The 12,722-nt window shown below is 39.1% G+C and overlaps 1 protein-coding gene and 1 pseudogene across 3 annotated transcripts in view; one reads left to right on the forward strand and one right to left on the reverse strand.

Moving 5' to 3' along the window:
- Positions 1 to 12,722, forward strand: part of NEK1 (NIMA related kinase 1) — a 207,218-nt gene that overhangs the window by 81,873 nt on the left and 112,623 nt on the right. For all 3 annotated transcript variants that reach the window (XM_024750527.1, XM_024750529.1, XM_024750528.1), the window contains exon 17: positions 6,771 to 6,873. In XM_024750527.1, the coding sequence (XP_024606295.1) occupies positions 6,771 to 6,873 (103 nt within the window). The remainder of the gene's footprint in view (positions 1 to 6,770; positions 6,874 to 12,722) is intronic.
- On the reverse strand, positions 9,088 to 9,642 carry LOC112403175 (60S ribosomal protein L17 pseudogene; annotated as a pseudogene).

Below are 12,722 nucleotides of genomic sequence, written 5' to 3' on the forward strand. Positions count from 1 at the left end.
CTTTTGTTCATATTTCTTTTTCTATAGTTAGAGGAGATCAAATCATGCACAAAGTTTTATCTGCTGGGTTTTTTTTTTTTGGTATCTGTTTTTATTTAACATTTTTACCATAAAAATTTCCCCATGCAAAAAATTGTTTTCATGGGACTTTTGATGTCTGTATTCGATTCCAGTGCTGTTACCTATAGTTTATATAGCAAATCCTCTAATATAAGACATTGTAATTTTTCACTTTTTGGAACACTTTGTGTTTTGAACATATTTTTTATTTCTCACTATTTCTGTAGAGTACAATCTTAGAAGGGTAATTCCTGGATTAAAGGACTTGCTCTGTTATGTTCTTTATGAAGGCTCTAGAAAGAAATATTACTAAATTTATTGAATTTATGAAATTAAATTTATTTAACTAAATTTATTAACTAAATACTACTAATTTTCTTTCTACAAACGCTGTGCCAGTTTACGCTCGGTCTAACAGTATATGATTGTGCCTATTTTATTGCCCCCTGACTAGTACCAGTTACTCCTAGGAGCTAAAGACGTTTTTGAAACATATAAAATTTTAAATTAAAGTAATGGAGGAAATGAAGCTTTCACTATATTCACTACTGGCCACACAACAGAATATTGACAAAGCATGTGCCCATGAGGACGGGGATGAGGAGGCTGATAGTGACATAAACGTAGGAGCTGCTGCTGGGTTGCGTACTCTGTACCAAGACCACCGCGGAGGGATTTACGTGCCTCGCCCGTCCCCGCTACCTGTGGATTTGCCTGCTTGCTATAATTTATGTGTAGCCGCACATCAGTACTCCCAGTCCCTTCACGGTCATTCCTGGGCATGTGCAGAGCCCCAGGGACTTTGAGTTGCCCAGTGCGCAAGTCCCAGCTGAGCGGGAGCAAGGCCAGCTCTGCTTTCCTGTTTCAGCGCTCATGAACAAATGTACTTTCATAGTCTGCTCAGCTGCATTTTCTGCATTTGGGGGCATTTTGCTGGTGATTTCATTGCTTAAAATGGCCCTCACGCCTTATGCTGTCTTGTGTTCTTAAGTGCAAGAAGGCTGTGATGTTCCTTATGGAGGAAATATTTGTATCAGAGAAGCTTCATTCAGGTGTGAGTTACAGTGTTGTTGGCCGAGAGTTCAGTGTTAATGAATGGACCCTGTAATAAGGTGTCTTTAAACAGAAACACACATAAAACAAGGTTGTATATTAATCCATTGGTGAAAATGTTGTAGCAAGAGGCTGTCAGGAGCCTAACTCTGTAATTCTCCTCGGGGTAATCATTCAGTATGCGCTAATTCATATTCGCGGTGACTTTATACAACATAACTACCAGGAATAATGAGAGTTGATTATTATTAGCTCATCTAGTCATCCCCAGTGCTACAAGGCACATATTACTGTTCCTAGTTTTATAGATTAAGAAATTGATATATGATAAATGACTGTATAAATAACTAATTTCTTGAAGGCCACATAACTGTTTATTAGTAAAACCGGGAGTTGAAGTTGGACAGTTTGGTGCCAAAGTTCACTCACTTAACTTTTGTGCCATATTGACTTTACTAAGGCTTGAAACATTTTATGAGGAAAATTAGAGAAGCTGGGAAAATTTCGCTACCATTAAAGAAAGCATGCTTAAAGGAACAAGTTCAGAAGCATTGGATGGCTTGTCTTGTAGAAGAGGAATTAGATTTCTTTGTATATCCACATTGTAGAAGTACTGTGATTAGAAGTAAAGAAGCAGATTTCCATCCATTATGAGGTGTGTTTAGTGGATGGGCTGTTGTGGGATTTAATCAGTGCTCTCAAACTGAAAGTATTACACGAGGGGTTTGAATGACCATGTGTCAGGGATATTTAGATGGGGATATGAGAATACTTTATTCAGCAAGAAGTTGGATTAGTTAATACTCAGGGTCTCCTCCAATTTGAATATTATGATTTTTTAAAAAAATTTAACATCTTTATTGGAGTATAATTGCTTTACAATGTTGTGTTAGTTTCTGCCTTATTACAAAGTGAATCAGCTATGTATATACATATATCCCCGTATCTCCTCCCTCTTGCGTCTCCCTCCCACCCTCCCCATCCCACCCCTCTAGCTGGTCACAAAGCACTGGGCTGATCTCGCTGCGCTATGCAGCTGCTTCCCTATTCTTTTGTTGAACTTTGTAGCACCATTGGCATTATAGAGCATTTTCTCCACACTGTCATAACTTCTGGTTTTTATAATTTGTTTGTTATTGTCATATGTAGTCAGTTCATTTCCCTGATTCAAACTGAATTAGCAAACTGAAATCTATAGTCATCTAAGAGTGCTTCAGGTTATCTTTTCCTCATATTTTAGATAGCCCATATTTGCTTCTTCCTTTTTCATGGTGTTATTTTTCTTCTTCCCTTTTTATCAGTAACTCTGGCTAGTCCGACTTTGCTTTTTATATCCATGTCTTGATAACACACCTCAATTAGCATTTTTTTTTTTTGAAGACTAACTTTTTACAGCAGTTTAGCTTCACCACAAAACTGAGGGAGACGGTACAGAGATTTCCCACATGCTGTCCTTATACCCATTGTCAGCGTCCCCCACCAGAGTGGTATGTTTGTTACAGCTGGTGAGCTTATATTCAGTTAGCTTTTAACGTTAGAACCTCAATCACGTGAGACCATCTTATGAAACCATTGAGTGCCTCTAATCATTTGCATTTTATTGAGCTTTTACTTTTCCAAGTCTTTTCCTCTGTATTGCTTCATTTGAGTAAAGCTGACAACAGTTCCATTCCCTCAGATAGACATTATGCCACTTAAACAGAGGAGGAAGCTTAGTGAATGCACCCACGACATCCTTTTTTCATTTCATTAACCCTATGCCACCCCAACTCTTCTACCTTAAACCATATTGACTCATTTTTCATTTCTCGGATTATTTCTGCTACCTAGATTGCTGCCATTTTTATGTTGCTTTCACCTCTTAAACAAATCCATTTTTAGTCATCTTTCAAAAATTTTAATTTCCCTTAGTAAAAGGTTTGAGCCATGGATATGAGGTATCTTACCCAGATCTTTCCATTTATTCATGCATTTGTTTAAAAAAAAGAAAATAATTTCCTTTCTTCTCTTGTCAGGATGAAAAAGAGTTTGTCTCATTATTTCTTTTTTACCCATTTTAATGTCTCTGTATTTCACTTTCCAGATTCCTAATTTCTTACTGTATATTTGTGGCTTATATAGTATTTATATTAATCATTCCTTTACTATTAATCTAGATTAATGTTCTACTAATTTTAAGTGGCATAAGTTTAGAACTCAAAAGACATGGTCTATTTAATTTGTTTAAAAAAGAGTATACACATATAAATTCTTTTATTTATTTATTTTTGGCTGTGTTGGGTCTTTGTTGCTGTATGCGGGCTTTCTGTAGTTGTTGGGTCTTTGTTGCTGTATGCGGGCTTTCTGTAGTTGTGGCAAGCGGGGGCTACTCTTCATTGCATTGCATGGGCTTCTCATTGCAGTGGATTCTCTTGTTGCGGAGCACAGGCTCTAGGTGCGTGGGCTTCAGTAGTTGTGGCACTCAGGCTCAGTAGTTGTGGCTCGTGGGCTCTAGAGCACAGGCTCAGTAGTTGTGGTGCATGGGCTGAATTGCTCCACAGCATGTGGGATCTTCCGGACCAGGGATTGAACCCGTGTCCCCTGCATTGGCAGGCAGATTCTCAACGACTGAGCCACTGGGGAAGTCCCACATATAAATTCTTAATAACATTTAATGAAGAGAATGACTATTAAATGACTATTAAGTTAATTGACTATTTCCTCTATCCCTATAAGCCTTGCACACATATATAGTTTGTGCTCACAGTTCAGTACAGTTTTACTACTGAAAGGGGAATAAGAATGGGTTCTTTTTGGTATGTATTAAGTAGTAAACAGAAATGCATGTGAAAAATGAAAACAGTATAGGTTTTTAAATATTATAAGGAATCATAGAATCAATTAAACTAGTTTTGTCCTTTATTTTTTTGATAAGGTATATTACTCTGATTGATTTTTATATGTTGCACCAACCTTGCATTCTTGGAATTCTGTTTTATACATCTTATATCTTCAAAGACAGATGTAATATTGGTAAATAGTTGACAATAAGTATTTGTTTAATAAATGAGAAGATAAAAGAAATAATGGTAAGCAATAATCACTACAGGTTTTAAGTTTGTGATTGAAAGCAACCAGTTATATATACTTGCTTATTTAAACCAGCTTTGGAAAAAACTATTCAGTAAAGCAAAACTTATAGATTACATAAATAAATAGAATGGATAGTACTATATTTACATAAATGCTGTGAACATTCTTTAAATCAAAGCTGTTATGTGTATGATCAGGTTCTTAGTAAAATATTTCTTTGTAGCTGAATTATTTGATTTAGTGAATCAAATCAGTCAGTGAATATGAATTAACATATGCTGAGTTGGAACCCCAGACTGACAAACATTGGAGATACTCAGTATCTTAGAATGGGAAATCAAGCATAAAAACTTTATAGAAGTTTTACTTTTATAAAGGTTAGAAAAGGAAGTCAGCGCAGTCAGGATACAAAGCAGAGATTTTATCTAATTGTATATGGTGGTGTAAGCGTCCAGGACTCCTCAAAACAGCCTTATCAGTAGCTGTACAGTTTCAGATGACATATCTGAGCGTCATACTCTCTGAAAGTTTATCTGTCGTCTTTAGGGCCATCCTTATATAAATGGGGCTATAGCAGACCAGAATAACAGCCTTGCCTATATATTGAGCTGGTCAAAATGTTTGTTCAGGTTTTTCTGTAACATACAGAAAAATGAACGTTTTGGCCAACCCTGTATATGAAGGAGATTTTCCTAGCCTCAGCAACCAGAGAAGAAAAAGAAATGAAAGGAATCCAAATTGGAAGAAGAGAACTAAAACTGTCACTGTTTACAGATGACATGATACTGTCCATAGAAAATCCTAAAGACGCTACCAAAAAACTACTAGAGCTCATCAAAGAATTTGGTAAAGCTACAGGTTACAAAATTAATACACTGGAAAGGCTCTGAACCAGCTATAGAGATTATCTAATCCTAGAAAATTCCAATGATGGAGTTTCACAAGAATATCTTTTAAGCACTGTGAAAGTTAAATGAATCTTAGGGCACTGTCTTCCATAGCTTTATGGTAAATCAGATTTTAAATTTCTACCATTTAATTTCATATTTAAAATCCTTACATGTCTCAGTACAGTTGACCCTTGAACAATATGGGGGTCAATCTGCATATACTTATAGTCAGCCCTCCATATCTGAGGTTCCTCTGCATCCATGGATTCAACCAACCATGAACATGTAGTGCTGTAGTATTTACTGTTGAAAAATATCCGCATTAAGTGGACCCACACAGTTCAAACCTGTGTTGTTCAAGGGTCAACTGTAATTGTTAACAAAACATGTAAAAGAAATGACTATTTGGGGTATGAAAATCAGAAGTGTTTAAATCTACTGGAAGAGAGAAGGCATTATTTCATATCTTTTTCTGAATATAACTTAGTTATGGTCCATCACAGAGGCTGTAGGAATTTTGTGTGCCTTCGTAGCCAATATCTGAGAAGTACAGTCAATAACTTTCTCATCTTTCTTCCTTACTCACAAAATTACTGCAGTTGATACTATGCAATGAGTTCTCTGTTTACGGGGGGTGGGTTTTGTTTATTTTTGTATCTTTCCTAGTACACGGTAACAGACACAATATATATTATAAATTTATTTATTTTTGGCTGCATTGGGTCTTTGTTGCTATGTGGGCTTTCTCTAGTTGCGGTGAGCGGGGGCTACTCTTCGTTGCAGTGTGTAGGCTTCTCATTGCAGTGGCTTCTCTTGTTGTGGAGCACGGGCTCTAGGCACGTGGGCTTTAGTAGTTGTGACACGTGGGCTCAGTAGTTATGGCTCACAGACTCTAGAGTGCAGGCTCAGTAGTTGTGGCGCATGGGCTTAGTTGCTCCATGGCATGGGGGATCTTCCCAGACCAGAGATCAAACCTGTGTCCACTGCATTGGCAGGCGGATCCTTAACCACTGCTCCACTGGTTAGGGAAGTCCCACACAATATATATTAGATGTTCAAAATGTCATTGATATTTTTTAGTTGTCGTCTAAGGCCAACATGTTTACATTCTCTCATAGTTGTTAGAGGAAGATACAGAAACATAACTGAAAAAGATGGAAACAAATAAGTGTGCTTTTAGTTTTTTCCCCTAATCTATCCATTTTTCTTTTTAATAGTTGTGATATTCAAGGAATTCAGATTTTACTTTTTACTGCAGTTTTGAAAATTCACACAAACTCTTCCTTATTTTTGATGAGCTTTGAAGTTGCTACTCTGCTGCTTTGATCTTACTTCCATACTGATTGATATCTTTGATGCAGAGTTCTGAAATAAGCTTACCTACTTGGAAACTATTGAGATTTTTCTGTAGGTATAGTCTAAAATCATTTTATGTGTCTATATGTAGAATAGATTAAATGAACATAGCAGTGGAAATTTTACCTCTATTTAAAATAATAATGTCTCCAATTTAAGTGGTAGATTCTAATATATGTGTAGCAATTTCTTCATTACAGAGGAAGATTTTACTTCATGTCAGCCTTCATATTTTGCAAATATCTCTAAAGAAAATATGTAGAAGAAGTGTAAATTTAAACTTTTTGAAATATTTAATGTTCAGAATTTCTAACTTTGCTATTTGTCCAAATTCCTCAGGCAGAAGGGGCAGCTGGCTGTGGAAAGAGCAAAGCAGGTAGAAGAGTTTCTACAGCGAAGACGGGAAGCGAGGCAGAACAAGGCTCGGGCTGAGGGGCATATGGTAGGATTTTGTTTTTGAGATTTTTGAACATGTTAGTATTCAAAGTGAAGGTCTGGAACAAGGTAGGTATAAACGCCAAGAGTCGTAATCCTTTACAAACATTTCCTCTGAACATTTGCAGAGCATTTAACCTCTCTTCAGCTATTTCTTTTATGCCAAGCGTGAAATTGTATTGTTCCTTGGTTAATTGAGAGTAAGTTCGTAGCTGTATCCTTCCTTTTAAAAGAGTTGAAGTAGGTATAGCAACCCAGATATTTATATTAAATAAATAAGTTCTTACATTACTTTTTTCTTCCAATATGCTTCTGGTTTTAAATACTTTTAAGTAGCAAAGAATTGTAGAAGAAAAATGGGAAATAAACATTTGGGTAAATATACATGTAACTGCATTTACTCAAAAGTAAATTAGAAACAAAAGTATTTTAAAGCCCCTAATTATTCCAGTTAGCTGAATTAAGTCATGTACATAAGAAAATATTAATAGTTTTAAATCATCATTTCAGTAGTTAATAGTTTTGACTTGCAGAGGTACACAAATGCCTTTTCACCTTTTGTCCACAGAACAAGTGGTGACTGTTGGTCAGCTCAGCACCCGTGAAGCATCATGCTCACGTAGGAAATAGGTCAATTGTATGGTAGTGTGTGTTCTTTAGACTTAGATTTACTGTAAGTCCATAAGTGATATCTTTATGAGTTAATTAATATAGTTATTCCAATTTAGGATTTTTTTTTTCTTTGAAATAATATCACAGAAAAATAGTTAAATTTTTTAATGGTTACCCTGTATATGTGTAACACCCATGAGCTTGTTTTTCTAATACCTGGAATTAATCTGTATTTGTATCCTCTCTATAGACAGAGGAGAACCTCCTTTGTTTTCCCTTGCCCTATTTCTCCCATGTTAGTAGCATCTGGAATTTTAGTTACAGATTTTAAAAATAGTTATTAGACTTACCAAGATTTACACATTTCTTTCCTCAGCACAGTTCCTTATATACTACTGTCCTCCCTCAGTTTGTCTTCATGATGGAGACTATCCTCTCGTAACCTTTCGGAGAGAAACTGTCAAAGATTTGTTGGGAAGGTCCTTATTTTGTCTTCACACTTAAATGTTAATTTGTAGTGGTGGTCTGCTGGTGAATTTGCTTAGCATTTATATGTCTGAAAAAGCATTTTGTCTTCTTTTTTGAAAAATATTTTTGCTGGATGTAGTCTTATAGGTTGAGAGTTCTTTTTCTTTCAGTTCTTTAAAGGTGTTTTTCCACTTACATCCTGGCACGCCGGTTCTGACCAGAAGTCTGCTGTCATTCTTAAATTTTCCTCTGCGTGTAATGTGTCTTTTCCCTCTGACGGCTTTTAACATTTCCTCCTTATCGCTGGAAGTGGATTGATTTAGATGTATCTTGGTGTAGTTTTCTTCATTTTTATTTTGTTGGGGGTTCATTGAGCTTCTTGGATCAGTGGATTTATTGTTTTTATCAAATTTGGAAAAATTCAGCCATTATTTCTTCAAAATCCTTTTCTGTTCTCCTCTCCTTTTTCCTCTGGGGGCTCAGTAGCCATACGTCAGCTTGCTGATGCTCTGTTCATTTCTTTTTGGTCCTTTTCCTGTGTTTGGTTTTGGGTAGCTTCTGTTACTGTATCTTCAAGTTCATTACTCTTTTTGTCTGCTTTGTGTAATCTCCTCTGCTCTTAATCCCATCCAGACACTGTATATTTTTCATTTCAGATACTGTATTTTTTAATCTCTTAAAATTTATTTGGGTCATTTTTATACTTTCCATGTCTGTCTTTATAATACTTACACTTTCCTCTACCTTCTTGAACATATGGAATATGATTAGAGTCGCCTTTTTAATGACCTTGTCACTAATTCTATTATCTGTGTCATTCCTGAGTCTGTTTGTTGACTGATTTTCTCTTCATTTGGGTAATCTTTTCCTGCTTCTTTCCCTACCTGGTAATTTGTGGTTGGATGCCTGGCATTGTGTATTTTAGCTTGGATTTTTTGTATTTAAATACAAATTAATAAATTTCTTCTGCGATGCAGTTATGTTACTTGAAAATAGTTTGAGTCTTTCAAGGTTGATTCTCAGCTTTGCTAGGCAGGTGGAGAACAGCTTTTCGTCTAGAACGCACTTGGCACCACCACTCAGGCAGTACTCTTTTTTTTGTTTGTTTTTTACTTTTATTTGCATTTACTTTTTGCAGCATTTATTCTGGGGCCATAAGTTTTTGTTTCTTCAATTTCTTCGGGGATATCTTTTTCTTCTGGGCAACCTCCTCTTCTGCTTTAGGAACAATCTGGTTTTTTTCAGTAAGGATCATCTCAGTGTGGCAGGGAGAGCTCATGTATAGGTTGATCCAACCATGAGCTGTGTAAGTCCTGCGCTGCGTCTTGGGGGCTTTGTTCGCCTGGATATGCTCAATGAACAGAGAATCTACATCTAAGCCCTTAAGTTCAGCGTTACTCTCTGCATTTTTGAGCATGTGCAGTAAAAATTCAGCACTCTTTTTGGGCCACCGACCCTGCAGGCGGCCCCACTGTTTGGCCTGGGCACACCTACCAACTCCATCATTGTAACGACGGAATGGCACACATTGCTTCTTTAAAGTGACATCCTTCAGATACTTGGTGACTTTTCGGATATGCATACCCTTAACGGCTTGGGCCGTTTCACAAGTGTTCTTAAAGTGAACACGAAGATTTGAACCTCTCGACTTGCATGATTTTGTGGGGTTTTCTGGGTCAAGTGACTAGCGAACCATTTTTAGAGGTCACCTCAGGCTGCTTACCGGAAAAGCGAGGCAGTACTCTTGACGCTCTGATGATGGATTGGTGGTACTCCAATGCTCTGTTGATTTGGAGGCCTTTCTAGTCTGGCTGTTGGAAGTGTGATGTGTTCCCAGCCCTCAGTGAGCCTGAGGGATTGGTGATGTCATGGTAACCGTCCCTCAGCAGGAAACTCAGGGGAAACCTCTGCCGATTCCAGGACTCTCTGGGCAGCTCTCTCTTCCTTGGTACCCCTTCCTGCAAATGGTACTGCTCTTCAGCCTCCCAAGCTCTGGCTGCTGTTTCCCTGACTCAGGACACCCTCTCCCTGTGCTGCAGCCTGGAGACTGGGCAGTTGCTGAGCTTACCTCACTTGTTACCCTTCTCACAAGGATCACTGTCTTGTGCTGCCTGTTGGCCAGTGTTGGAAAATCATTGTTTCATCCACTTTGTCCAGACTTGTAGTTGCTGAAGGTGGGAGGGTAGACCTGGTCCCTGTTACTCCAGCACAGCTGCAAGTGGAAGTCTTGGCTGGTAGTTTGCTGGGTGAAGAAATGTGGGTGGCAAGCTCTCCCCACCCCACCTTGAAGCTGCTGCCTCATCATGGTCTCATTGTCGCTCTCAAGTCTTGTGACATGGTTTTCCTTCACGTTCCTCTGTAAGGGGTTTTGCCTCTCTGAAAGCTTTTGGCACCGTTTTTCTGCCTTCCGTGTTCTGAAATATCGCTTGAGTGTTCTCGGTATTTTTAATTGACCTGTCATGACTCTAACCAGATGCCTTCAGTCTGAGCGCTCACCTTCAGTTCTGGGACATTCTTAACTGACGCTTGTTCACATATCGCTTCTCCTTTTTCTCCTTAAGAGAACTCCCGTTAAATGGATAGACTGGAACCTCTGCATCAAATGTCTTTTTTTCTGTACTTTTATTTCATCTTTTTTATCCCTTTGTCCCTTCTTACTGTTTTGGAAGGATTCCTGGGCCCTAATTTCAGCTCGTAACATGTTCTTTTGTTTTCTCTACTCTGCTCTTCAGCCCATCCAGTGATGTTTTCTCTTAAGTTTAGAAACTTGTATTCTCATGTCCATGAATCTTCTTAGTTTTCCTTGAAAGCTCCGTGATCTTGTGCTCATTTCTCTAATGATACTTTGGTTATCATAAGGTCTTGTTCTTAGTGCACTCTTGGCCGTGTCACCTCGGTGTCTTCAGTTTTTTTTTCAGCATGTCTGCCCCCTGTTTCATGGTACTGGCATCCCTCATACATTTAGTGTTCTTTCTGGTGTGTTCATGTTTGGGGGTGTCTATTTTACCCTTCGTTGCCTCTGTTTGGGTGGCCCCCTGGCGAGATGGGCACGTGTTGCTGACCTCTCCTCTGTTCAGTTTTTTCATCACAGTAGAGGATGGGTGGGACACGTTGCTGTTCGGCCAGGCAAATACGTAGCAGCTTACTTTCTGGGCATTGGAGACCCCACCTTCCTGGGTGTCACCGGTCACCTGGAGCATCGGTCTGGCCTTTCGGTCCGGGCTCTCTCACTACTCGTGTCTGAAGGGAGCTGCTCGCGGAGATGGACAGTGTGCTGGGTGACCTCTTCTTTAAGCGCCATTGCTGCTGTTCCCCTCGTGCCCCGGCTGCCAGCTCATCGCAGAGCAGTCTCCTGTTGCTCACATCTGCTGCCGAGGCCTCTTCCCTACAGGCTGTGCTCATGACGCTTCTCATCTTAAACCCACGTGTGTACTTTCCTTACCTCTGGGTTCCTTCTGTTCTTGGGACTACCCAGAGTTTCACTTGTTTGGGAGTGCTGGTATGCATTCACTTAACAACTTCTCAAGTGTAGAATTTTGGAAGAAGGGGAGGCCATGGTCTCACTGCAATCAGATATTAGTATTTTCATTTTGTTGTTTTATCATTTTTAAAAGATGTGCTTTAGAAATCAGTGCATTTTTGACAGTGATTTTTATATGACTTTCCAAGATTCGTTTTGTTAACCTGTATAGAGTTTCTTCATTCCCTACATGACTATATGTGTACGTGAAACTTTACTTTAGAAAAATGTGGCTAAAAAGTGAAGAATTTTTACTTTTCAGTATATTTGGGTGGATGCATCGTATATTACTTTCTTTATTCACTAATATAACAACAAGGCAGTGTGTTAAACACTTTGGGGGTAATAGGTTAATTAATTGATTAAAGATGACTTAATTAAAGCTTACTCAGATATAGTTTCTCTCTGGAATAACTTAGAGTCTGGTGTTAGACAAGAATATATATTCTGGAAGCGTGAGGTAAAGAACAGAGGCGAAAGCTGAGGTTACCTGTGGGGATTTTAAGATTTTAAGTTCACACAATTTTAAGTTCTAAATTGGAACTTTTTTATGATGAGGTAGAGGGGTTGTTTAAAATTGGCCTCTCCTTTTCCATGCTGTATAACACAAATTACCATAATGTAGTGGCTTAAAGCAACACAAATTTATGACCTACAGTTTCTCCGGGCCAGGACTCTGGCACGTTGTAACAGTTCTCTGCTCCTGGTCTCCTGAGGCTGAGGTGGATGTGTCAACAGCTGTGTCCTCAGCTGGAGGCTCAGCCACCTTCCCCGACCCCTCAGGGTGCTGGCAGGACTTCCCTCCCTGCTGCTGTGGAACTCAGGCCTCGCTGTCTGAGAGCTTTGACTGGGACCATGTGGCCCCTTCATCTCAGCGTCAAAGAACTCCCTGTACATCAACCCCCCACCTGCCACTTCTACAACCAGCCAGGAAAACTGCATTTAATGGTCAGCTCACTGGTTTAACACCCCTCATCCCATTTATCGTGACCTAATCCTGGGGTTACAACCCATCAGACTTGCATACCTGGGGAGTGGGTGTGGGTATCGGGAAGCCTTTGGGGTCTTCTCCAGATTCTGCCCGCCACAGTCCCTTTGCCTGTGACTTAGAGGCCGCGTCTGGGGATGTAGACAAGGTGACGGGGAGGAGCTGTCTCGAGCCCGTGCTTGGTGGTGGAGCACGCAGCCCAGGCGTCCACACAGAGCCTTGTAAGAAGTCAGCTGTATTAACATGAAGTTTAAATACAGTGAAATTC

This window comes from Neophocaena asiaeorientalis, unplaced genomic scaffold, assembly GCF_003031525.2.
Source record: "Neophocaena asiaeorientalis asiaeorientalis breed wild unplaced genomic scaffold, Neophocaena_asiaeorientalis_V1.1 scaffold180, whole genome shotgun sequence".
In the NCBI taxonomy this organism is placed as follows: domain Eukaryota; kingdom Metazoa; phylum Chordata; class Mammalia; order Artiodactyla; family Phocoenidae; genus Neophocaena; species Neophocaena asiaeorientalis.